General features: G+C 45.1%; 1 protein-coding gene across 2 annotated transcripts in view; it reads left to right on the top strand.

Moving 5' to 3' along the window:
• Positions 1–26,675, top strand: part of PRKCSH (PRKCSH beta subunit of glucosidase II) — a 176,777-nt gene that overhangs the window by 45,356 nt on the left and 104,746 nt on the right. The window contains exons 9-10 of one of the 2 annotated variants that reach the window (XM_069604226.1): positions 1,459–1,545; positions 12,309–12,467. In XM_069604226.1, the coding sequence (XP_069460327.1) occupies positions 1,459–1,545; positions 12,309–12,467 (246 nt within the window). The remainder of the gene's footprint in view (positions 1–1,458; positions 1,546–12,308; positions 12,468–26,675) is intronic. The other variant, XM_069604227.1, reaches the window with a different exon arrangement.

Here is a 26,675-nt window from a genome sequence, read left to right as displayed (position 1 = left end):
CTCCCCATAAAGTGGGGTATGCTGGTCTCAAATAATAAAATGTAAAAGGGATCCAAAGATCCTTTCTACCGTTGGGAACAGTAGTTCTCACAAGGTTAGCCAGAGAACGTTAAAAGGGGAGCCGCTAGGACAATCCAGCAACAATAGGCACTTATTGCCAAAAAGTTGTCAAAGAGGATAACTTTTAAAAGACACTATGGAGAGTCTTAAAAATGACACCCATAAAAGAGTAAAAGGTTCTGAGAGTGTGGAAAAAGGTTCCCACACACCAGTATAAGGAAAAGGAATCCACCAGTAAAATGAAAAGGTTCTGGGGTTGACACGGGCCAGGAAGATGTATCATTAATATGAAAATCTTACCTACTATTATCAAAAACGATCTACACTCGAGAAACAACTTTAAATGCACCCTTTGACTGAGAGGAACCCCAAGCTTAATTGCTCCACACTGTTGAGCAGCTGCCTGCACTGTTTGCCTGCTGGATCTGCATTCTCGATTAGTCGGGAGCTGCACCGAACATCAGAATCAGATCACCTTTGTTTTTGACAAAGACCTCCAGTTTATCTAACGTTTCCCTTCCTGCTGGAGAGCCTTCCTTTTCCTCACCTGGATCATTGTTGCTTAACCAGTGTCTGTCTTTGCAGCTGGTCTCTGCTCTTTGACTTTCAAAACCTTTGGACAGCTCACAGTTGCTTTCCTATGATCAGAGGGCTTTTTTCTTTTCAAACTGCTACATTGACTTAATTGGAGCCAACTGGATAGGTTCCCTTTAGAACAAGCCTAACTTTAGAACTGTCCTCACCCTAACTTGGTGAACTTTGATGCCCAGAAACTATGGTTTACACAGAATTTTCCCAGTGATCTTAACTTGAGGGTCACGTACGGAGATGCCAAACTATCCATTTAGGAAAGTCACTTGCCTCTCATTTTTTGTTTTGTAAAGATATATTCTTTTCAATAATATATTGTTTGCACATTTCCTTGTGTGCTATACAGTATGTTCCTTGTCTTTTAACCACCCTGCTCCCCTCCTGAGAGTTGAGCCTTGGGTGCTCTGCCGTTCTACCGCTAAAAGAGCCAGGTGGACTTGAGGGTAACCCTGCAGTCCAGTTGTGGTGGACTTCTCTCTCTCTGACCACAGGGGCAGAAAGGAATCTTCTGAGTATCTTCTGACGTGAGTAAGATTGAGACTTGTTCTGCCAAAATTGTGGTTCGATGTAGCCTTCAATTTTAAGGTGCTGCACTCCTGTGTTTTTATTTTATTTTTTTATTTTTTTAATTATTGTTACTAATCTAAGTGACAGTTTTGCATGAATTTCGTTTGCTTACCCTCCCAAATTTAGGGAACCACCTTTTCTGTGCTTTGATCCCAGGGTGGAGTGTGTACCATTGGTGTCTTTTTAATTTATTGTTATCATGATGCAAGTATATGACACTGGGTCTGTTCTCTTCCATAGGCTCTTCTCGGAGGGATTGACCAGGCAGATGTGACCATCTTCCACGACAAGGTGTGGCCAGCCATTAAGGATAAATACAAGTCAGAGGTGAGTGTAAACAGGACCGAAGTGTCTAATGAAAGTAAAGTTTGCGAGTAAGAAGAATATATGCTATATCAAAGGTGAGGCAAGTATGTGTGACAAAAAATGTGTTGTGCTTATTGGAGGCAAGTGTGCTTGAAGCAGGAAAAAGGCTATGCATTGATTTTATCGAATAGAAAACAACTAATGCAATTTCAAACTAATACCAAAATAACTAATTTTCGAAAAAACAAAAAATGGGGTTGGGAGTAGCAATAGTGGTTTTGGGGCTGGGTGAAAAGTATTACTAAAAAAAAAAAGGGGGGGGATTTGGAGGGGGAAACCTCCCCAAACAACGGAAAAGACATGTTTTGTTGGTATTAGTTTTTTTTAAATTAGTTTACATTTCATTAGTTGTCTTTTCATTCGATTAAATCAAATGTAAACGTAAAAATCAAATGTAACCGGAAAAAGTATCACTTTAAACGTGAGTGTGCATGAGTAGGAATATGGGACTCTCAGATGTACTGTACAGAACAAGAAATGTCTACCATATAAGGTGATGGATTAAAGCATAAGAACATTTTTGCTAAGGAGTACCTTGCACAAGACACTACAATGTGCATTGCGGTGGTGAGTGCAGAAGGCATGAAAATGTGTTGCACAAGAGATGTATGTTGGGATTGAAATTAAACATTTGATGAGCAGGAAGTAAAAGAATCTTCTGGGTATCTGGCATCACTAAGTCAACAGAACAGCAGTCATTGAGGAGCCGAGCTGGTATGTAGCATATAGCAAATGTCACTGCCACATGAGAAGCAAACTATACATGTGTGTAAATTATGACCAATTATGCTTTAAATGTTTTTTGGGTGAATGTTTGCTTCCTGCACGGCACCGGTGGGGCAGGCCCATGCAGCACCCAATTCAAACAAAAACCCTCTGATGATGGCAGAAGAAGTCCGACCTGGGGGCGGTCGGGGCAGATGCTGGTAACTCTGTTAATAAATACATGTGTAGCTTAACTTATTTTGGCGGCGCCTGCATTCAATGGCATCCCAACGTTCGTGGTGACTACAGCACCCCGGCAACTACAGCACCCTGGCCAAGGAGAATAGTGCAGAGTGGGAGGAGTGGCGAGTGCTGAAGTGGAGGAAAGCATGACACACAAAGAACAACTTTGTGGCACCTAGCGGTGCCTAGTGGGAAAAGGAGGCACTACACCAGACTGATCAGTGATTGTGATCAGAGTACAGCACTGGATGAGTAACTGTTAGGGAGAATTCTCAGAAATGTGCTAATTCCCTTCTACCGTAGAGATCCCTAGCTCTTTTGCTGGACTTTAGGACTTTTCATTTCTATCCTGGAGAGAGTGAGACCTTTCTACCACTCTCATGTATTTTTCTTTAATTTGAACACTGTTTCTTTTGGTTTTGGAGTCTGACAAACTCCATAGGCATCATATGTTTACATTGTGGCACACTGCACCTTCAGTGCAGTGGCACAGGTAAATCATTCAAATTTCCCAAAGGTTTAAATACCTTCTCTTGGATATACAATTCCAAGAGCAGTGAAGTGAAATTTACTTTACTTACATTTGTATCTTTGTAGACCCAGCACACACTATCTAACAATAGGGCGCTGGAGAGGTTACTTAGTATCCCCTTTGTATACCCTCTCATGTAACATGTTTATGTTAGCGGGTGAAGGGCCCGCGGGGTTAGTGTATACCGATCTTGATTCCTGAGAGGGGCTTGCCATAGACATGCTGTCGACATCGCCATCGACAGCCCATGTCACTCTACCTTGCCTTCCATAGCATAGACTGCCATAGACTTTAATAATACATATCTAGGAAGACTTGTGACCACTGTAAATGGATTGTAAATGTTGCCTTGTGATGCATTTGCTAGTGCCACATATGTAGGGAACAAAACTTTAGCTTGTGTCGCATCTAGATAGAAATATGATTGTTAGCAGGTGCCACACTCAGGATTCTTAACTTTAGCTTGCGTCGCATCTAGATAGAAATATGATTGTTAGCAGGTGCCACACTCAGGATTCTTAACTTTAGCTTGCGTCGCATCTAGATAGAAATATGATTGTTAGCAGGTGCCACACTCAGGATTCTTAACTTTAGCTTGCGTCGCATCTAGATAGAAATATGATTGTTAGCAGGTGCCACACTCAGGATTCTTAACTTTAGCTTGCGTCGCATCTAGATAGAAATATGATTGTTAGCAGGTGCCACACTCAGGATTCTTAACTTTAGCCCGCGTCGCATCTAGATAGAAATATGATTGTTAGCAGGTGCCACACTCAGGATTCTTAACTTTAGCCCGCGTCGCATCTAGATAGAAATGTTATCCTTAACATGCACCACACTTAGAATTTTAAAACTTTAGCTCGCGTTTCATTTCGATAGGAATGTATATGTCCGCATGTGCCGCACCTAGATGGAATCCCATAATTGCAATGGACAGCAATGCCAACTAACCAACCAACTAACAATTCCATCCCGCTGCATACACCTCTCAAACTCTAACCAAACACAACCACAAGCCTAAAACACTGCAATCCGCACAAACTTCACAACAATGCAACAACAAAACACACCACACATAGACTTGCACAACAGCACACGACGACTACGGCCCGTAAAACACCCCAAGCCCAGCCAACGGACCCACCGGGCTGAGGCTGCCAACAGCACATCACTGCTCTCTTGCACTTTTCCAGCTTATTCCCACTAACCCACCCCTTCTCCTCCCCTTTTTCAGAGCCGCCAGAGCGCCAAGGGACCACTACGGTGGTGATAGTGCGCGGTACAAATGTCCTTTAACATTAACATTAGCCTTTTTACAATTCATGGCGGATGGCAATGGTTTACTTTTTTACTACCATTGAGTGTTTTTACCTTGGGCTGCATTCGCAGCTGCAGTATGGCACCCATGGGTGCCAATTTTGTTAAAATGGCCCCGGTCTTCTTTTTTGGCCATTTCTTGTTGGACAGGTACTTGAGATTTACTCTGCGCCAAGCCAGGTTTGGTCCCTTTGTTCGTTGTATCTTTGGTGGAATTCACTGGTGAAGCCCAACTCTAGCTTCAGCGTGTCTGGCAGGGCAGGAAGCGAGGGAGGTTCATGAAACTCCCTGTGCTTGGTCTCATTGGTTATAGTAAGGAATGCACCCAAAGATGATTGGCTGGGAGACTGCCCTTGGAAGACAGCCACCCTGCTGTGTGAGTGACAGCTAGGCTGCAAATGAATGGGAGAGACTTGCATAAAATGCAAGGTCTTTTTCAAGGAAGGCAGAGTCGACCACTGGGCGAAGGAATCCAAAGAAGAACTTGGAAGAGAAGCTTGCTGCAACTCCTGGACCGTTGGTTTGCCCGGTGAAGCCCTCCTTCAGTGCTGAAGCTCCGAATTCGCCTCGACTAGAGAAGCCCTGCAAAGGACAACTTCTCTGACTGGGTTGGTGGGACCAATCGACCACAAGCCGAACTCTACTGGAAATCCTGGCTGTACTTCCATTGCTGCTGCAGGAACCGAGTGCCAGGGAACGGAACACCAGAATCGGATGCATCGTTTTTAAGTCGGACCCGAGCTCCAGGAAGATCCTCCAGACTCGACTACCCAAGCCTGAGCCACCTCAACAGAGTGCTGGACCACAGAAGCAAGGAAAGCCCAGAAGGTATCCGAGAACCGCAGTGGTGCTATTTGCGAGAAGCTGAAAACGCAAAGTGCCACTATCTGAACTTTGCCCATTGCTGCTGCCAACCTTCGAATTTTAGTGCAGGAGTCCCCAGACAATCCTCCCTCTTGTCCCCATGAGGCCCAGGAACAAAAGGATCTGAAGTCGGCTGGAACCAATTTTCTCAGACCTAAGGTACTGTAAACTAAGGGGTACTTCTTATTGTGTAGCTTGCTGGCTCTCGGTTGCGACTTGCATTTGCTGCGTTTTCCCATCACAAGCCTCTCAGCTTGTGGCCCAACAGTGATTTATTTTTCTGCAAAAGTCTATAACCATGTGCAAGACTTTTTACTTAACTTCAAGAAGTCCCTCCGCTCCGCTAGACTTTGCTCAATTGATATTGGCTGTCCTGGCTCCCTGAAGACTCTTCTAAACTATGACTTTGTGTTTTGATGTGTCCCTCCAAAAGTCTTACTTTCTTTACTTGTATAGCTGGGAAAGGGTTAACCTACATTGCATTGGCGGGAGGGGGCAGGGGGTTCCAAAGTGCTTATCTGTTTGAGAAACTTGTTAACCGTTGTTTCCTTCCAGAACCTCTTTCTTTTGACACAAACTCAGCATTGCTCTTAATGTACCGGTGATATATCAATGCCCACTGTCTCCTAGTTATTGAAGTCGCCTCAGTGTATAGGAAGTGTCTGTGTGCCATCCCAAATGGGCATCTACTGATTTATTGAAACTGAGTGTGTCCCTTTCACAGAAGGCTTATTCAAACTGACTGTTAAAATTAATAATTGTTTAATCAAGAGTTATTTGGTGTCGGGCAAGATTGTGTGCAGTACCCTTTGGGAGATTACACCAACCTTGTCCTCCCGGCAATAGGAACCCAATCTTTAGTACAAGTCTTTACTACACAGGTTGGTAGTGTGGCTGAGCAGCCAGGCTTATCTCAAGAGGGGTCAATGTGAACATTAGGGTGGTTACAGAGTCACAGTGACAAGTATCCAAATAAACACTTACACTCAAGGTTTCTTGATTTAAACCATTATTAATTTAACAGTCAGTTTGAATAAACTTTCTTCATAAGGGGCAATATAATAGTAACACACAAATACACTCCAAAATGCACACTTAGTTTCTCTAAATCAGCAAGTACCCATTTGGCATGGCACACAGACACTTCCTACACCATCAGGTGACTTAAATAGTTAGGACACTGTGCACATTAATATATCACTGGTACATTTAGAGCAATACTAAATTGGTGTCAAAGAAAACTGGTTAAAATAAAGCAAAGGTTAAGCACATATTCTGAAACAGGTAAGTACTTTTGAACCCCCAATGCAAAGCAAATGAACCCTTTCCTGGAGGAAAGGTAAAACACAAAGTCAGAGGTAAGAAGAGTCTTTCAGGGAGCCAGGACAGCCAATGTTAAAAGTCTTGGGGAGCTGAAGCACTTACAGGTAAGTAAAAGTCTTGCTCAATGTTTTAGAAGTCTTTATAGAAAAAATAAAATCGATATAGGGCCACAAGCTGGGAGGCGTGAGGTGCAAAGCTGCAAGCAACTCTGCTTTTACAGTACTTTTGGTTCGAAGCAATTGGTTCCAGCTGGCTTCTGTTACTTTGTAGGTCTGCAGATCCTGTTCCTGGGCCTCAGTCGTGGGGACAAGCGGGAGGACGTCTGGGGACTCTTGCACTACGAATGGAAGGTCAGCGGCAGCAATGGGCAAACTTCAAATCGGCGGCACTTGGCGGTTTCAGCTTCTCGTGTCTCCAGCAAATGGCACCACCGTGGTCCAGATACCACTATGGACTCTCCTCGCATCTGGGGTCCAGCACTCTTTTGAGGTGGCTCAGGCTTAGTCAGTCCTGCTTCCTGGGAGTCCGGTGGATCTTCCTGGAGCTTGTCTGACTTAAAAGCGATGCACTCAATCTGGTGTTCCTCTCCCTGGCAATTCGGTTCCAACAGCAGCAGCAGTGGAAGTACAGCCAGCTCCGAGAGGATGTCCAGACAAGTTCACTTTGGGATTGATTGGTGCCACCAACCCAAGGGGAGAAGTAGTTTTTGCAGGGCTTCTCTAGTCAAAACTAATTCAGAGCTTCAGCACAGCAGCAGGGCTTCACCGGGCAAACCAATGGTCCAGGAGTTGCAGCAGGTGTCTCTTCCAAGTTCTTCTTTGGATTCCTTCACCCAGTGGTCGACTCTGCCTTCCAAGCCAAAAAGCCTCACCTTTTTCCCCATTCATTCCAGCATAGCTTTCAATCACACAGCAGGGTGTCTGTCCAAGGACAGCCAGCTAGCCAATCACCTTTGGGTGGTTCCTAGTGACATTTTCGAATGTCATATTTTCGAAATGCCATTTTTTCGAAACAAATTTTTTTTTTTTTTTTAAATGGGGTTCCCCCCCAGTCCCCTGTTAAAAGACACTTTATTTTTTTTACTCGCAAAACAAAACAAAACATAAAACAAACATTCGGAATTTCTTTTTTTTTTGCCAATTTTTTTCCGACAAAATGGCATGTTGAAAATATTTTTTAGATAATTTAACTGGATACCCCTTTGGGTGCATTCCTGTAACCAAGGAGATTAAGCACAGGGAGTTTCGGCACTTCACTCACTTCTGCCGCTGCCAGACATCCCGGAAGCCTGAAGCGGACATCAGCAGTGAATCCATCCAAAGGCAAAATGAACAAGGGGACCAAACCTGCTTTGGCATGCAGAGTAAATCTCAAGAAGGACCTTTCCAGCAAAAAACGGTGAAAAATAAAAGACCAGGGCCATTTTGACAAAATGGGCACCCATGGGTGCCTTACTGCAGCTGCGAACGCAGCCCGCTGTTAAGACACAATGGTAGTAAAAAGTAAACCACTGCCACCAGCCATTAATTGTAGAAAGGGTAACATAAAACTGTTACATGAGAAACTAGACAAAGTGGATACTAAGAAACCCCTCCAGCATCCTAATGTAAGAAAGTTACAAAAGTAAGTAAAGTCAATTTCACTTCACTGCTCTGGAAACAGTAGGTATCCAAGAGAAGGTATTTAAACCTTTGGGAAATCTGAAAGACTTCTCTGTGCCAGAATATAAAAAGATGATGCCTATGGAGTTTGTCAGACTCCAAAGTCAGAAAAGAAACAGTCCAAATCGCAGAAATATACATGACAGAGTGGGAAAAAGGTCTCACTCTCTCCAGGTTACAAATTAAAAGTCAAGCAAAAGTGCTTGGGGTCTCTAAAGTAGAAGGGAATTGGCACATTTCTGAGAATTCTCCTTAACACGTGGATACTTGTCACTGTGAAACTCCATGTTGCAACCCTACAGCTCACATTGACCCCTCTTGAGATAAACCTGGCTGCTCAGTCACTCTACCAACTTGTGTTGTATATACTTATACCAAAGGTTGGGTTACCTATTGCCAAGAGAACAAGGCTGGTGCAGTCTCCCGCAGGGTACTGCATACCATCTTGCCTATCAGTAGCGATGACAACCGGGGAGGAACATGGTGCATGGAGTACGTCACGTATATACAGCGGCATCTGGGAGAAGGTGGCACTACACTAGATAATCATTGTGATTGTGATCCAAGTGCACACATCTTGCATTGTACCCTATGCTCCAGAAACCCATGTGAACATCAGATTGGGCTGGGGAAGCCTTGTGGCACAATCAGGGCAGTGAAGCCCCTAGGTCATTTGTTTAGAACATAACAATTAAGTGCTGCGAAGTAAGAGTGTGGATAGAAAAAAAAAGGCTAGCTTGTGGGTCCACACAGCAATACAGAGTCACGAAATAGCCAGTGAGAATGCAAAACTTAGACTTGAAGACGAGTGTCCAATTGATGATGCATATTTGAAACCCTAAAATTCAGGAATGCTTATGGCAAGCGAAGAATTCATCACTAAAGGATGTGTTAGCAATGACTAAAGGCATAGAATTAACTTCAAAATATCTAACACAAGTGAATACTAAGCCAAGGTGGGAGAATGTACATGCATTGCACGTGCATTTCATGAGACGATTACAGGCATGTGATGAGATGTGAAGCTATGTTTGTGGAAGAGTGAACTTGGAAATGGGCACATCTGGGTGATCGACAAAGAATTCAGATGAGATGTGTGTTCTGAAAATCATAACGGTAAGAGTGTCCAGCACTAACAGTAGTTTGCCAAATGTGCAAGGAGGGGTGGGGGCGGGGTGTTAACCCGCCACAGTAGGTTAAGGTACATATATTAAGAGTGAACATCCTCCACGGCTTTACCCAGGTCAGGCTTCTTCTGCCGTTATCCTTTCCCATTTGTTTGAATAGTGAGCAGCGCAATCTGCTGTGCCCTGAAGGCAACCCTGCACAGGGCACGCAAGGCTTTCCCGCGCGGCACAGGGTACAACAGGTATGTATGTTGTTTTGTATTCGTATAGGGCCTCCTGCCATTTGTTATAACATTGAGTCGTCGTAGGTAGTCTCGCCCTCCCAAAGACCGTAGTCTGAGAAGACTAGAGAAAGGAGCATAGCAGTGCATGCAACAATAGTTGTAGTTTAAGGAACTGTTCAGGAAAAGCTGAGATGTGTAATGTAGATCTGTTTGAAGACCAAGGGTAGATGGAGAAAAGGTACTGGTTTTATTGAAATGGTAGAGCCTGACTGCTCTACAAATGTTTTGGAATCGACTGTACGATATGGGATGCTGTGCTATATGAGAATAGATGGGGGTGGAGGGGCGGAATAGGTCATGCATGGATCCCTAGGGAAACGGTCTACTGTCAAGGGCTGGCTACACTTCACATATAACGTACCTGCAGATGGTAGAGAATGTCAGCTGGATCGAATATGGTACTCTGCTGAATTCTAAGGGTGCATCGCTATAGGAGGAAAGGTAGCATGAACCACTCAGTTGAGGGCTCTGCTGTACATGGAGCGTACATTTAGAGTAAATCTGATGTGGACACTTGCAAATTAAAGGACTATTGTAGAAAGTCTGGAATCCAGATGGAGCAAGTTTACTTGAGTCAGGAAGAAGAAAGTTAACTACGACCTTAAGTCTGCTGTGGGGCACAGCGATAATTAGCCAATCTATAATAGAAATAGCCCTACATTGTGGGCCATTGTTTGGGCTCGGTATCAACGCTGAAAAATAGTGTTCATGGTTATACTTGTGTTAGAGCTCAGAAATTAGGTGTATTATGTTTATCCAGACAGCTAATATTTCATTGTATATTCCATCGAGAGGAAACCTCAAACATTCATTTTCTCCGTTTTGTAAATGCTATACATTTCATTTTGTGCTGCCGATATTAGAACTGTGCTCCAACTAAGTATCATGACAGCACTAGATTCCTGCTTTCTCAAGGCGTTAACTTCAGCGAGCCAAAACACTAAATGTGTGAAGAGGTCAGTCTCCATAGTTGTTTTAAATTTAATAAAGCAATATATTAAAAAAACTTCAAATCCAAATAATAAAGTAGAATACACCTGAGGTATAGTTCTTCGTTGTTGGGTAACTCCACAGAAGTATTGTAATTCATAAGAACATAGTGCAGCTATTGTGAATTCTAGTGGTTCTCCTAAGGACAGTTGTGTCCTGCAGATTGGTACAAACACTATGATACAAAAAATTCTGTAACGAAAGCACATATTGATTGACTCTTTCTCTAGGATTCTAATGTGCCAAACAAACCTACATACTTGACAAGTAGCCTTGGGAGTCTAAGATAGCCTCTGCTAGCTGGTGCTGTCAAGCTAACCAGATTCTTCTAGGCTACAAATCAGAGTGAAATATCTCAGAGATGGTGTTTGTGGCAGGAAGAAGTGTGACTCGAGGAAGTGACCATGAAGCGGGAAATAATGTGTGCAAGAGCAGAGTGTACATGAGGCAGGAAAGTACACCACATTGAAGGTGAGCGTGCATGAGATATGAAGTGCATGTGTCACTGCAGGATGTGTGTCATTAGTGGAAGAGCACCTCATCTGGGTGGAATGTGTATATTGCTCCTGTCCCTTAAGCTGGAGTCTATTATCGCTGCAACTTTTGAAAGTAGATGCAATGTGAAGGGCAAGGGGGGTGGGCACGTAGCCTGTGAGTGGGTACGTAGCCTGTGAGTGGGTATATTTATTTTTTACATGGCAATATTAGTACCTAAGATTATTCCCACCCACTAACTGCCTCTCAGCTACTTGAGTTTTAATTAATATATTCACATCTGTTTACTCCTGATAAATTAAATCCTTGTTAAAGCCAATTTCATCTTCATTTAGGGATTTGTTGGGTGTTTGCCAGGTACTCTCAATTGTTGCCATTTTATGGCAGAGTTGTAACATTATGGCATTGCCAGAAAAATGACTGACACAAAAGCCAAAACTGTTGGCTGTGCAGCGCTTTGTGTTAGATTATTCCCACTTTTAAGGGCTGTAATTAATGCTGCTATTACCCAATGTAATGTTTCCAATGTTGGAAGGAAGAAGTGCTGTCTGTCCGGATAGGGTTTGAACTTGAACATGTCAGGCTATCCCCAGTCAGGGGCAAGTACTTAATCTTTGAGCTATCCACCGCCCTTCTGGGACCTACCTGCTTTCTTTGTGCACTGATCCCATGCCTGAGCACCACTTGAGTTCCTTGCGCACATGTGCTTTTCCCCCCTTGTAATTGCCTGGTTTTCTCTGTACTCGGATGCATATTTGCCTTGTCAGCCAGACGGTGTCTTTGTGCTGTGTTACTACACCTGCCCTCTGCCTACAGGTTCCTCATTCCTTGGCACTACAGAGTTCTCTGCCTTGCCTAGGCAGCTGCTTCTTCCTCTGTTATTGGGTGCTTCCAGTCCTAGGTCTATCTGCAAAAGCCTCTTCCCCTGCCTGCTTGATCTGTCCAGTTATCGTTCTACAGTCGGTGCCCTTGTCCCTTGTCCGCAGGTTCCCCATCCTTTGCTCACTGCCTGCTACCTGTGATCATGCAAACTCCCATTCTGTATATGCTGCCTTCCTCCTCTGCTCACAGATACCACCATAACTTGGACATTCCCGGATTCTTCTGCCCAAAGGCCCTGCGATTCTACCTTCCCATTCTGCGTCCCTTGCTATCCCGCCTTTATAGCCTTGCATTGTTTCAGTCTGTAGCAGAGATCCCGCCCCCTCCACTTGAAGTGACCGATGAAGAGGACTCTGATTCTCACCTCGATTCGGAGAGCGAGCCTCCTCCCCATGATGACGAGGACTATGATGACGAGGAGGACGACGATGACGAGGATGCGACTGAGGAAGACCATAAGGTACTGGGTGTGCGGGTGTGTGTCTGTGTGTGTGGGGAGGTTGCAGTAGGTGCTCACAACTTTGTTTCCTGGTGGTGGAGAACGATGGTGTGTCAGCATTTGACTCTGCTAAGTTCCTTTGTACTTTCATTGCCTCCTTTCCCTTTCCGTCTACGTTCACTTCTTTAAGTGATGATGCAGCAGCCTCTGTTTTCCCATCGATCAGTTCTACACTGCATTTGCTCTATCATTCTAGACCTTTTTCTCCTTCTTATGAGCCCCCTCAATCTTGGCTTACTCCAGCTCTTCAGTCCTGTCAGACTTTGCTTCGTTAGGCCGAACATGCTTTAAAGAAATGCCAAAAATTGATGTTCAGAATCTAACCTGGGGTAGATTCTGAGAGGCCTCCCTGTTGTACTGAACAGGGGAAAGACTCTGATGTCTAGCCAAACTCAATCCAAGTAGTGTAGCACAGCAGAATGGCTTGGACTCAGGAGGGTGTGAGGGTGGTCTAGGGCTACAATGAGGCAGACACGCAGAGCACTCCAATAGTTCAAGTTAGACTGAAGATGTAAAAAATATACATCTAGTTCGGCTTTTGATTAAACTAACCAATGGAAACCTCAGGTAAGTATTGTTGCACATCTAATACTCTACACATATATACATTAACTGTTTTGGGGTGCAACACTTTACCTTTTTAAACAGGTATGCGATGTTAAGAAAAACACTTAACCTAACCTTGTATGGGAAAGCCGGTGAAGGAAGAACCATTAGCAGTTACAATACATGTAAGAAAAGAAAACTCCTACAAGAAAACCTAGATTTAGGTTGATGGTTATTAATCCGTTCAGTCTGGCTAGGAAGTGGGGCCTAGTGCCTAAAAGTCACCAGCTCCACAATATTTACATTGCAGGAGGGCTCACTTTGTGATTTGTGGACAAGAGTTGCTAAAACCAATGGTTGCAGGTAAATGTTCCAGAAGTAGAATACAATGGTAAGTAAAGTTCTTTAAACTTTCTCTCCCAACCCCACCACTCTAAGGTAACCCTGGGGGAAAGGGGATCTTTGACCAGACCACTACAACCTTAGTCAAGCAAGGGAGAGATTGGGCAATAACTTTACACCCATATAACATGATGGCAGGAGGGGGGAAGGAATAGATGTGCAAACAGCTTCAGCAACCACTCGCTTTGTCCAGTTGAGGGAGGGCCAGGGACCACGGATAGAGAGGTCACTTTCAGCATTCAATTGGGTCTGGCTAGTTTGTGTTTCCAGGCTAGGTCCAGATTCTGACCAGACTATTCTGGAGACTGAACAGATGCACTCCATAGGTTTGGCAGTTTGAAGACCTCCATGGAGCAGGTGACCTCCAGGATACAAATAAGGAGAGTTTCTGCAGTAGCCACCACGATCGGGTCCCCACAGGCGATCCTTGTGGTGAGAATAAAGAAGGCGGCCCTGCACAGCTTCTCTTTGATCAGGAAGGCCAAAACTGCAGGGAAAGGCGTCTTGGTTCACAAGGAGAAGATCTGCAGAGATCCAAGGCTGAACCTTGAATGTCAACTGCAAGGTAAACCAGGATTACTGCTGTGCGAAATTGTTACATTTATTCTGCCAGCCATGCAAGTGAAATCTAAGATTTCGATGTATTTCATCGCAGTCCCCATTCTACCACCCCAGTGTATTGAAAATAGCAGCGCAAAGTTTCTCCTGCCGCTGCTCAAACCTAGCATGAATCGAAAAGTGTGGCCCGAAGTGGTGTTGCCCGAACCTAGCACGGTTCGAAAAAGAACCCCACAAAGTTTCTCATGTTGCAGGAAACATGGGAACAAAACGACACGCTTCGCGAAACCACGTGTAATTTCAGTTGGAGGAGAACCGTAATGCTTATTTTGTGGAATGAGCGGAAGCAGATTCCAGTGCAGATTTTGCACTTTTCTCTTTGCGGGTGAATATTTTGCTCACCTCTACCCAGGCGAGAGCTGGTCAGTCCAGTGGGTGTTCCAGGGAATGCTCGGCGGGAACAGATCCCCGAGCACTGGTCGGGACAGGATACCACCAGTCCAGAGGTTGAAGCACTTACCAGGGCCTTCTGGAGATCTGTAGAGGGAAGCAGGGCTTTCTGGATGCTGATCAGCTGCAATGTTCGTCCTCTGGGCATCAGTGGGCTACACTTTTTGTACGGGTCTTGGCTCAACAACAATCTGTCGAATGACTGCAGGAGTTCTCTTTTTATTCTGGATTTGGGCTGGAGTCTCCCCCATGTGCACTAGTGGTAAGGATGTGCACCATTCAAACTGACAGGGGCTGTCCAATCATAACAGCCTCTGGCCAACACATCTGACAGCAACATACACACTCTGGCTTGAATGTGCACTGGGTTCAGACAGACCCAGCCCCCACATACGGCCACATACACAATCGGGTCAGTGTTGGGGAGAATTTTCATTTATGTGCCAAAATCCTTCTAACTTGGAGACCGCCAGCTCTTTTGCTGTACCTGGGACTTTTAAATTTTAACCCTGTTGTGAGTGACCTTTTTTCTCACTCTCATGTGTTTTGACCTGATATGGATTATGCGTTTCCTCTGTTTTTGGAATTAGGCAAACTCCATAGGCAGCTACTTTTTGTATGGTGACACACAGCACTTTCAGTGCAGTATCGTAGGGAAATCCTTTAGATTTCTCGTAAGGTTTAAATACCTTTTCTTATGTGAACTACTGTTCCCAAGAATAGTAAAGTAAATTGACTTTACTTACCTTTTCTCTTTGCAGGTCCAGCACACTCCATCTTATGTGGAGTGCTGGGGGTTACCTAGTAGCCCCTTTTCCTACATTCTCATGTAACGTTTTTGTTACTCTCACTACTTTAAATGGCTGGTGGCAGTGGTTTAATTGTTCCTACCATTGTGCTTTCCTGCCGCAGGCTGAACCCTCGGCTACAGTACAACACCCATGGGTGATCATTTTGTCAAAATGGCCCTGGTCTTCTTTCTTCGCCATTTTCTGTTTGTGAGGTCTTTTTTGGGTTTTACTCTGTGCGTTGAGCCAGGTTTGAGCCCTTAGTTTGTTTTGTCTTTGGCGTGCCTCAGCCCTGAAACCTACCTCCTGGCTCCAGTGTGTCTGAAAAGGAAGGATATGATGGAGGTTCCTGAATCTCCCCTGTCCTTTGACTCTAGGAATGCCTAGATGCACCAAGTCCTGATTGGCTGGCTGGTTGTCCTTTCAGGACAGCCACTCTGCTGTGTGATTGACAGCGTAGGTTGTGCTTGAATGGGAGAAACCTGCGTAAAAGGCGATAGTTTTGGGACTAGAGACAGTCGACCACTGGGAGAAATACCTGTCAAAGAAACCGTGAACAAAGCTTGCTGCATCCCCCTGGAACTCCGAATTGCCCGGGGAAGCCCTGCTGCTTTGCTGAAAATCCTTTTTCAATTCGACAGAGAAGCTCCGGAAGGGACAACTTCTTCCCTTGGGTTAGTGGGACAAACTGACCCTGAGATGAACTCCACTGGATCGTCTTCCCCGACTGGCTGTACTTCTTCGATGCTGCAAGAACCGAGTACCATGGTTCGAGAAATCCGTAGTCTAGTGCAATGTCTGAAATCCGGCTAGAAGCTCCAGTTGTCTCATAAGAACCCTCCAGTAGCAGGACGACCCGAGATGGAGTCCCCCCCCCCCATTAGAGTGCAGGACCCAAGGAGTGAAGGAAGCCAAACCTGTATCCGAGATCTGAGACGGTGCTGGTTACCAAAGCGCTGAAACCGGGAAGTGCCACTGAAACAAAAAGAGCCCGCAGCTGCCGACGACCTCCCAACTACCGCCGCGGGAGCCCTCCAGACGTCCTCCCTCTTGTCCCCACGACTGAGGCTCAGGAACACAGGGTCTGCACTGCTATACCAGGACAAAAACCAGCTGGACCACTCTTAGTCAAACCAGAGGTACTGTTTAGACTTGGGGTCCTTACCTCATTGTCTTTGGGCTGTGCTTTTCTCAGTTGAGATTTGCAGTGGCTTACTTTTGGAGTTGATTCCGGTTTCTCACAGGCTTGATAGCTTGTGACCCTACAAGTGATTTTCATAACAAACTCTCTACCTTTGTGCAATACTTTGATTCTAAGAGGTGCCTCAGCGTTATGGACTGTGCTCCAATTGACTTTGGCTATTCTGGCTCCCTGCAGACTCTTCTAGCCCATTGACTTTGATATTGTTTGTCCCTCATAGGTGGTAACTTGTTTTAGACTGTTATTGCTGGGAAAGGCTTGTTTAGATTTCATTGGAAGATTTAAGTGTCCTCACATGTACTGAGAACCTGTTTAACCTTTTCCTTCCTTAAACCTTTCCTTTCTACAACCTCTGAATCTGCCAAGTATAACTAGTGTGATATATAAATGCCATTACTGTCCTTGTGAATGAAGTCACCTCAGGGTGTAAGAAGCATATCCAAAGATCATCCACTAACTTAGTCTGATTCTGAAGAGTGAATTTAAAGTTTATTTACATTGTTACAAGAATTGCCTTTTAAAGAACTCTTATTTAAAACTTGATGTTAATTAAATACCTTGAGTGTAAGTGTTATTTGGTTACTTGTATTTATGATTTTCATTGTTACAGTTCACATTTACCCCTCTTGAGATAGGCCTGGCCACTCAGTCACACTACCAATGTATGTAGTACAGACCTATACCAAAAGGTGGGTTACCTAATACCAAGTAGATGAGTGTTGTGTAACATCAATTCTTCAGGATGCAGGCAATAGCAAAAAGGGGTCCCTGTTGAAGACTTAAGGGAGCAGTAAAAAGGAAAATCTTTCCTAGCACTTCTATGACCAATCTTTTCTTGTTAAAAACTATAGCATACTAATCTTGTTGTTACTCCCATTCTGCCCAAACCCCCCACCACCCTATCTTTGTCACCTTTTTGGCATTGTGGGCCAACTATTGTCCTCTTACAATCCCAATTCTTCTTCATTGTCTTCCCCCTTATTCGCCTCTGATTTAGCATCCTACATCGGCTCTAAGAATGAGTTTAGCAGTTTCTCTTTCCTTTTTGTCTCATTATACCCTTTCTACCGATTTCTAGTCTTCCGCACGACATGGAAAATGTTAGATTTCTGAAGAGCACCCGCCGTATTGCAGTTCCTACTGACCGACCCTCTTCCTTCTACCCTTTTCCCAATTTTATATCCGCTTTCGAGATCTTTGCACAACCCTCAGGTGAGGACTGCAAAATGCTTTAACTAATTGGGGGAGCAATGTGTTTCACAAAAGGAGGAAGGTTAGCAGGAAATGCAAGAAACCCGCTCACTGGTATACTGTACAGATGTACACTTTATTATAAGATCATATACAAAATAATTATGATGCGAAAAATCTTAAGTTACCCAGAATAAATGGGGCACAGTGTAGATAAAACACAGTAATTGGCCAGTAAAGGCCTAACTCAATCTTTAACTCAAACTAAAGACCCCATACCTGGTGGTAGGCAGCATACATGTAAGCTTTTCAATGTAAATTAATTGAAAGACCCCTAGACAATATTGCACACGGTAATGATCATGTTCAGGATCCGAAGGTACCAATTGCACAGGATTGCTATTCCCTCCTACAGGAAGTATTATACTTAACACATATGAAGATAACCCAGCATAGCACTTGAATGTTGGGCACACAGGGGAACACAATGTCCAACACAGCCAGGAGGGCAACCAAAGTCCAGGATCTCTTTCAGACAGTCAGTCTCTGGGCCTTTTGCACTCAAAGGAGGAAAACAGTAACAGCACACAGTGATGCAATGTATTTCCTTTGCAGTGTAGTAATGTACAGCTTTAAATTGTCCCCAGTGAATGGGGCGACTTCTCTAAAGATTCGAGGCATTGGTGAGGAAGTCGGGGAACTTAAGGGGACCCTAGAAAAATCTCAGTCCAGGTGAGTACCTTGTAGTCACTTGTAAGAGTAACAATGTTGAGAACCGTGCCCCTTAAGAAACTGGAAAAAGCCATGTAAGTCTGTTTCTTTCCACAGGTACTAAGAAGTAAGCAATTAACCCCATGGGGAAACTAGTGGAGATTCAGAAGAGACAGAGTGCAAGGTTTGAGACCCAGCATCCTCGGGAGCAGTAAGGCACAGCAGGATTCAGCCGCCAATGTTATCCAATGCAGTAAAAGGGGACCAGAGGGACCCAACAACCACAGACCCTGTGGACCACTGAGAGTGAGTATCTGGAATAATCCTTCAACCCAGAGCCCAGAGGCAACTATGTTCAGTGTTTGCCTCCTGAAATTCGGTTTCCTGAAGGAGAAACAATGTGGTTAGTAACTGCTTTTTTTTTTTAGGGCTAAATGAAGGATCCGGTCTCCCAAGGATTGGCACGACGAGCCAACAATGACCCCCAGCAGCCCAAAAGAAGACCAATTGTCCTTTAGCAGAGTGGGACCACCATCCAGAAGTGAAATCCATGACTGAGATGGCTCCAGGAGGACCGACGAAACTGCACACCTCAGATCCCGGCGGCCCAGCAGGTGTCATGAAGTCGGGGTGCATGCACAGGAGACCTGAGTGGACACTGTCCTGGCACCTTTGGCACCAGGCTCATGAACAAAAGTAAACGAGAACATCCATTTAACACCAAAAAGCTTTTATTATGGACATAGCACTTCAGATGCATTAACCTTGAACATTACATCCATTAAGCAGGATGCATTATCCTTGAACATTCCATCCATTAAGCAGACCCAAGTGTATTCTTGGGTGTGGCGGCTAATGAATTGCCTTCGCACATGCTCAATCTCTAGGACTTGCAGGGTGTGGCTGGTAAGCCAGCCCTAATGTGCCCACGATTTCAGCTCTATAATCTGCTCCGATCCTCAAGACAGACACTTCGCGTTATTCTGCACTTGCAAGCAGCATGACACTCACCGTCGCCTGAGGTCAGACTTAACTTTGAAGAGGCTGCTTCCTGGACATCCTGCTTCCTGCCATCATACTTACCAACTGGGGGAAGCTGTCATTACGTGTACATCTCTTTGGCGAACCAAGTATTGATCTTTACATTTTTCCGGAACGCCAAAATCTTCATCTTGGCACCGCAGCACGACATGCTCCATCGTCAACAGCAGCGCCTGCAAGGAGAAACAGAAGACAAGGTTAGACATCGAAAAAACTGTTAGTTTAAGGTTGCGCGTCACCATACTTTGCGCTTTCCTTAAACCATCACTTATCTGCTGTCGAACATTGCAGTAGCATCCATCTTCCATCCGACCGCGTCTCGCGTCTCACAGCTGCATTGAGGCCGCATTTCCATCTAAGGGAAGAAACCAGAAGAGACATTATTGAGGGCATAAAGGAGCAACATATAAAGACATTAAACAGAACAAACAGCATCACAAGAGCTCAAGAAAGACTTACCAATCATAAGGAGAAGCGTAGTCGCAGCTGGAATGGACTAATCCTTATCAGGGATCAGTGATGGGAACTAGATCCCATTCGACGCGCCCCTGCCAGAAGTAGCAGGATGGAGAGCTTATCTTCCATAATTCACAGGTGAGCATTATGGGCCGGCGTATGCTCACAGAAACTGTTCTTTGGGGTGAAGGGTTCGAGAGGTATAATCACAGATTGGTGCACTCAGACACTCACATCTCCACGCAGGAGCAGTATCACCACGTACTACTGCTCACAGCTTTTCTGAGGGAGAGGCCTGAAGGGGGTGCTTCAAGTTCAGGGAGGGATGCAACCGTGCCCCAACGCTTCCCCAGAGACCAGGTGAGCGTAACAGCAGGCCAGCATGGTCAGCACACCAACATACTGCCCCTGTAGTAGGACAGTGCTGAGGGCTATCGGATACGATCCAACCAGGCAAATTTGGTGGGTTTGGGAGTCTCCACATCTGTCCAGGTGGCCGCCGCTTCCAAAATCACGACGGTATACGTTGTCGAGAAACGGCAGGTAAAGGCGGTAAACAGCCCTAGGATGGAGGGCCTGCCTCCAGCAGATGAACAGGAACAAAAGTAGAAAGAGGAAATCTCGGGACGGGCAGCTAGCGGCCAAATATACAGACTGGGGCCATGCCCAGGCCACTGCATCCAGCCAGTATGGCCAGAAGAGGATCTAAAAATGCAGCAACAGGAAATGGATACAAATCCTCAAGCATGTAAGCAGACCTGCTTATCCTCCAAACCTCCAGCAGCACTGAAATCAGGAACCTGCTTTCCCCTATATGTTCCTTCACTCACCAGTCCTATGAGGTGATTTAAGTTTTGACAACCAGCCAATCAGGTTGGCCTAAAAAACAGCCAAAGACTCTGACCCACCCCCACCCAGGGCCAGGAAATGGTCTAAACCAGTCCTAAACCACCCTGGAGGCTGCCATCTTGGGCTCACAAAGAACCCCTGGGACTAGAACAGCCATTTTAAGGCCTGCCTTGTGGTTTCCCTGAACAAAGGAAGCCCACTCAACAAAATGTCCGAGAGTAGGACAGAAAGACCTGTTAGTACCCCAATTGCTAACATAAAGGCACATAGGGCTATGTGAGAAACCTGAAGGTGTCATCCAGGTGGCCAGGACACAGCCATCGCTTTTGGATCCAGTTCCTGGGGGTGGTCCAGTGCGGGACGTTCACCTGGATGGGGGGGTATAGGGGAGCGGAGGTGGGACACCGGATGGCGAGACACAGTATCCCCTTCCATGTGACACCTTTACCCCACCAGGTAGGACACGTAGGGACTCTAACCCTCCTATCCCCCCCCCACTTTATCAACACACGGACAACGCGTTGTGAGGGAAAACGGACTAAGACCCGAACCGTATACCTGACATGTCCCACTTCAATGGTCAGGCCAGGGTCATGCAATTACTGATCATTACACACATACCTGACTTCCATCACACATCCCCACACGGATGAAAGGCGGAGCCCGAAAGAACACTCTGAGCAAGGCAAAGCACACGAGGAAGCAGCAGTTCCAAGATGGCAGTTTAATACAAGGGCGGAAGACGGCAAGACCAAAAAGGATTGTAAGGAGGGAAGTGTCCTTGACCCTTTCACCAAAAGATCGTATCTTTCTTGAGCCTTCGAGAATAGGAAACGGAAGACCTGGAATTAAAGCTGAAGAATCCTGCATTGTGTGTCTGAGGTACCCGGGGCTCTCCCGTGTCGATAGTCAAGGCGGGGAGAGGCGTTTGCTGCCATGGTACTGCACTTGGCTCCTTGGCTCCTATGACAAAGCAGCACCAGTGAAGTCAGCACAGCCGGTCAGTTGGGGAGACTGATACCAGACCGCTATGTGTGAAAACCAAGGTTGTAAACGGCAACATTTTATAAAGAAAATTGAAGGAAACCGCGTATGAAGTGTATGTGGCAAGCATTGCAAATATTATTAAAACAGCAGATGAGTGATTGTAGTCAGAGTGGTTTGGCATCACATGGGTGCTCATTTTAAAGTCTGTTTTCCAACTGAAAGGAAACAAACGTTAAAAGAAAAGGAATTGTGAAATCGAAGTGGTCCTACAATGGGTCAAGCCAAACCCTGTACACATTCGAAAGTCTTCGATACTTGATGTTAGATTAACATAGGTCCGAGCCCGGCTGAGGGAGACTAATTGTGTCAAATGCATATGAGCCCAGCTAGGGGGATCCGGGGTGAACAGCGAGTCATCCGGAAAAGGGATATCCTACGAACATTGTATAGAAGGGATCTGAAACCGCCTGAAGGGGGCTGCGGGGTGAACCGTGGGTCACCCGGAAAAGGAATATCCTACAAACATTGTATAGAAGGGATCTGAGCCCGGATGAGGGGGATCCAAAGTGACGAACATTGTGCTAGAGGGATCTGAGCCCAGTTGAGGTGCATCCAGGGTGAATAGTGAATCACCTCAAGTGAATACTTGTGAGAATCTAAAGAGGAAACCAACTTGTTGTTTGTTTGGTTACATCATGCCCTCGAGGTGAAGAGACCTTTCAGAGCAAGGAGACTTGTATGTCGAAGGCCCTGATGCTTTTACTTGAACTGTATCCTCATGCTAAAGAAGCTCAAGTGAATCGCCTTGTCCCATGCTGAAATAATGGGGTAGGGAGGCCAATGGCCTGAACATCATGACACATCATTTTGAACACGTCTTTCTTTTTCATAACCTTGTTTCCCACACTGTTAGTATTTACAGGTAAGAATTGGCAATAGTTTTTTTAGTATAGGCCCTTTTTATTTTGACAAGACACGGCTAGGACTGCATAATTATTATTTGATGGCCCTAGCTTGCTCCCATGTGTAGATTTAGGATTGGGTAGGAGTGTATACCCTTGTTTGAAGTTCAATAAACAGCCTTGAACTGTGGTCACTTGCGCCTGTCTTACTGTTGATGCAATGCCTTCCTTACAGCTACTAATTATTGTAAATCAGCTTGCACCCCTGGTGAAGCCAAAAGTAGATAATGCCTACTCTGTCAAACCAATTTAGGGTGATACAATCACCCTATGGCAGTAATGGGGTGCCGGAGAGGCACCTCTGGGAATGGCCACCTTAGGGACGAACCCAATTCCATATACCTTGGAAAAAAGGTTGTAGTTGAAGGGGGACTTCAGTAGAAGCGCCTCTGACCACCAAAGGACATTTAAAAAAAGAGAGCGTTGGGAGCAAAAAACAGTAGGGTTACCATAAAATGAGACTGCAGAACACCAAAAAACTGAATTATACCCTACCAGATTGCTTATCTCGCTATTCTCTTTAATCTCTCCCGTGTCTCTTTTGCGTTCTCTCACAGCTATCATCTCATCTTGATGCACACGTTCTCCTTACCTCTTACCAATCCAGTTTGTGACCCTTGGTTCTACACAAACTGCCCTGAATTTTGTAGTTTCATCTCGTCATGCTGATCAAACCTCTTTGGCATTTCTAGATGTTTCTGCAGCATTCAACACGATGGACCACTCCATTGTCCGGTCTACTTTCTTCAGAGGGGCTTTCTGGCAAGGTTATTTGCTGGCTTTCAGCAAATCATTCTGGTTGAACCTATTCTTTGGCTGGGAGACCACCTTCCTCCTAGCGTCTTCACTATGAAGTTCACCAGGGATCTGTCCTTTGGCCCTTTTACTTTTCCCATCAGTGTGTCGTCTCTTTCTGACATTAAGATGGATTTCCAAACTCGTCCCTGGGGGGTGTATTTTGGGAGGACTCCCTCTTCTGGTGAACAGGGAAGACACGGAGGTGAGGTTGTAGAGCAGTCGAGGGTTAGTCGCAGGAAGGGTACGAGTCCGGTCTAAGGCTGCAATAAGTCCACAAAGAGCAACACCATTACTTCAAGATAGACAGGAAGTATAAAACACTAAGCAGATAACAATTCTAGGTAGGTATTGTCATACAAAACCCTTATAAGACAGATGTATTGATTCACCCTTAGGAAAGCTAGAATAGCATTCAGTTCAATGACCAGTGAAACAGCGAGGTATAGTCCAATGCATAGAAATAAACAGCACTCTTCAGAATAATCGCAGAACAGCTCCCCCAACTCTTATAAAGTCCAGCAATAAGATAGTTTTGGACCTTGTGCCCACTCTTCAGGGAGGTTTATACTGAGATTTGCAGAGGCAGTGGTTGTGATATAATAAAGAGTCATGAAAAGTTAGATAAAGTTCAGATTAAGAATCAACTCAATCCCAAAACACTAGTATAGGCCTAGGGAGGGATCCTTTACTCTTGTTCCACCACTAAAGGTCAGGTCAGAGTGAGTTAGGGTCAGGACGTTACACCCCTCTTACCCTATAGCAGATGGGGAGGGGGGCAGGGAAGCAGCAGATGTGCAGATTTACCCCTTCTTGCTCAGAGTACTCCGGAATCAATTGTGGACTGCCCAGAGTTTGCGCAGGCGTGTTCTTCTGTCTTTGTTCCATTTGCGAGCACCGTCTAGACTCTAGACGGAAGAGAAACTGTTTTGCAGGATTTAGTTTTGTTTGTTGCGTTACTTAGAAATTGGTTCCGGAGATCTTCCAGTAGAAGACCTAAATGAAGACAGATGAAATCTTCTGTGGGACAGTTGGTCTGGGGACGCCTCACGGACACAGACTACAAGATTCTACAAAGGTTATCATGGTCTGGTGGGGACAGGCGATTGTCCAGCAGCAAACACAGGAGCTTGCCGAGCACAGCTTCCCTTGGTGTGAGACAGTGACAGCTGTCACAAGGTAGCCCAGGAATGAGCTGGTCATTCCACCTGTTCTTCCAGAGACACTTAAGAAGGCTCAGCAGGCATGGATCATCAAGCATGGGTCAATACTGATTGTTCCCTCTGGTCCAGGGGTCCAAGCACTAACAAAGGCCTTCTTGAGATTAGGTCAGAGGAGCAGGGTTTCACCGTCCAACACTGGAGTCTATGCTGGTCAGCTGCAGGGGTCGTCCTCGAGGCTTTCAGCGTGCTGCTCTTTTTCGTATTGGTCTTGGCTCCAATCAGGATCTGATGATCATTTGCAGGAGCCCTCCTTTTATTAAAGGTTCAGGCTCGGAGCAAGCCCACCAATGATGAGGACGGGCCCCATTCAAACAGCCAGTGGCTATCCAATCATGGCTAGCCACTGGTCACCACATCTGCCCAGCAACGGACTTTCTGGCACCAGAGATGTTGGATTGTGACCTGCCAGTCTGAGCCACCTTATCTAGCACACTTGCACACCGCCCCTAAGCCACAAAAACCAGTTTTCTATCGGAAAGGGATTTTTATAGAAGACATTTGTTGAGCTCCAAAGTCAGAAAGAAGGCCAAAGAATATATGGCCAAAGAACAAGCGAAAACCCTTGTGGTATGGCCATCTTCGGGCGCTAACCCACCTTTTAGTAGCCATTTGCAGTAAATACAAACGCACACAAGTAAAAATAATACAAACTGTGAAACTATCACAGTTGCCACCAGCTTGTCTTGGGTACAGAAGTAACCAACAAGCTATTATATAAAGATATAAAGATGCAAATGATCCTAACTGCACTTCACTGTAAATTGGTCTGCAGTTGTAACACCATAGGAATTCATAAAGAGGGACAGTCTCAGTACTGACAGTCTCGGAGTTAGTTTCTTGACAAGAATGAGCAAAACTGGCAAGAGCAGTAAAGCATCAGGCTTTACTTAACCCCAAAAAGCCAGGACTCGTACTAGATGGGGCTAGACTATTAAGACAGGATTGGGTTGAAGTTTTAAAAAGTTATTCCGAGTTTTTGAAAATGTGCATATATGTTTCAGGTTGTTTTATGATGTGATTTGTTACTGTAAAAGCTACTCTAAAGTGATTACCTAAGAACATCTGTGGTTTACCAATGAAAGACTATTGCTAGTTATCCTATACGGTATATGTGTTGATTCATAGTACTTACCTGAACTTATAATTGCAGCAGTGTGCTTTAGAGTTTATAATAAATGTCTGTTTGTTTTATATAACTTCTAAGTGTGTAAGTGTTTTCTTGAAAACAAGGTATGCACTGGGGTCCCTGTGCATGTTCAACCTTAAACTAGAAGCACTGGTTAGCATTCTCAGTAAAGGTGGATTGGAGGGAGTATCTCGGAGGATAATGAAGTGGGTGAGCAGCATGCAGGATTTGCAGTTTAAGGCTGAACATGTACAGGGAAGGGACAGTGTGCTTGTGGATGCCCTACCAAGGGCAGCAATTACATCAGAGATGGAGGAGGAAGAGGATAGTGTGGAGTATATAAGGAGGTAGAAGGAATATTTCAAGTTCAGGAGTGTGAGCACAGAGAGTGGGATGAGGCTTGTACCCATGATGATGTTTATCAAACGGTTGTGCAATTGCTGCAGAATAATTGGAGAGGAACAGGCGAGATGATGGAAGTGAAGAGGTACCAGGAGGTTTGTGATTGATTTTGCTGGATGGATATTTGTGTAGAGGACATTGCTTGGTTGAGATGAGGGAAATGGAGATGAAGTTGGGTCACAGAGGAAACCTGGGTGTGGATAAGACAAAAGCGGTGATTAGACGTAATGTCTGGTGGCCTGGTATGGATGATAAGATTGAGAGGGAAGTTAATGAGTGTGTGGAAGGGGGTAAAGGATTGCGAGTTTTTACACTTCCAATGAAGACTCAGGAGGTGCCTAAATTTCCTTGGTTTGAGATATTCTTAAATCATTGCGGCCATTCAATATAAGGGGTGCAAGGGACACCTATCTTTTGCTAGTAATGGACCTGCTATCAGAATGGCCAGAGGGGTGTGTGTGTGTGTATTAAGGGATGTGAG

The sequence above is a fragment of the Ambystoma mexicanum genome, chromosome 3q (genome assembly GCF_040938575.1).
Source record: "Ambystoma mexicanum isolate Mex_15411 chromosome 3q, UKY_AmexF1_1, whole genome shotgun sequence".
In the NCBI taxonomy this organism is placed as follows: domain Eukaryota; kingdom Metazoa; phylum Chordata; class Amphibia; order Caudata; family Ambystomatidae; genus Ambystoma; species Ambystoma mexicanum.
The sequence above is the reverse complement of the archived record's forward strand: the minus strand, read 5'-3'. Positions and strand labels throughout refer to the sequence as shown.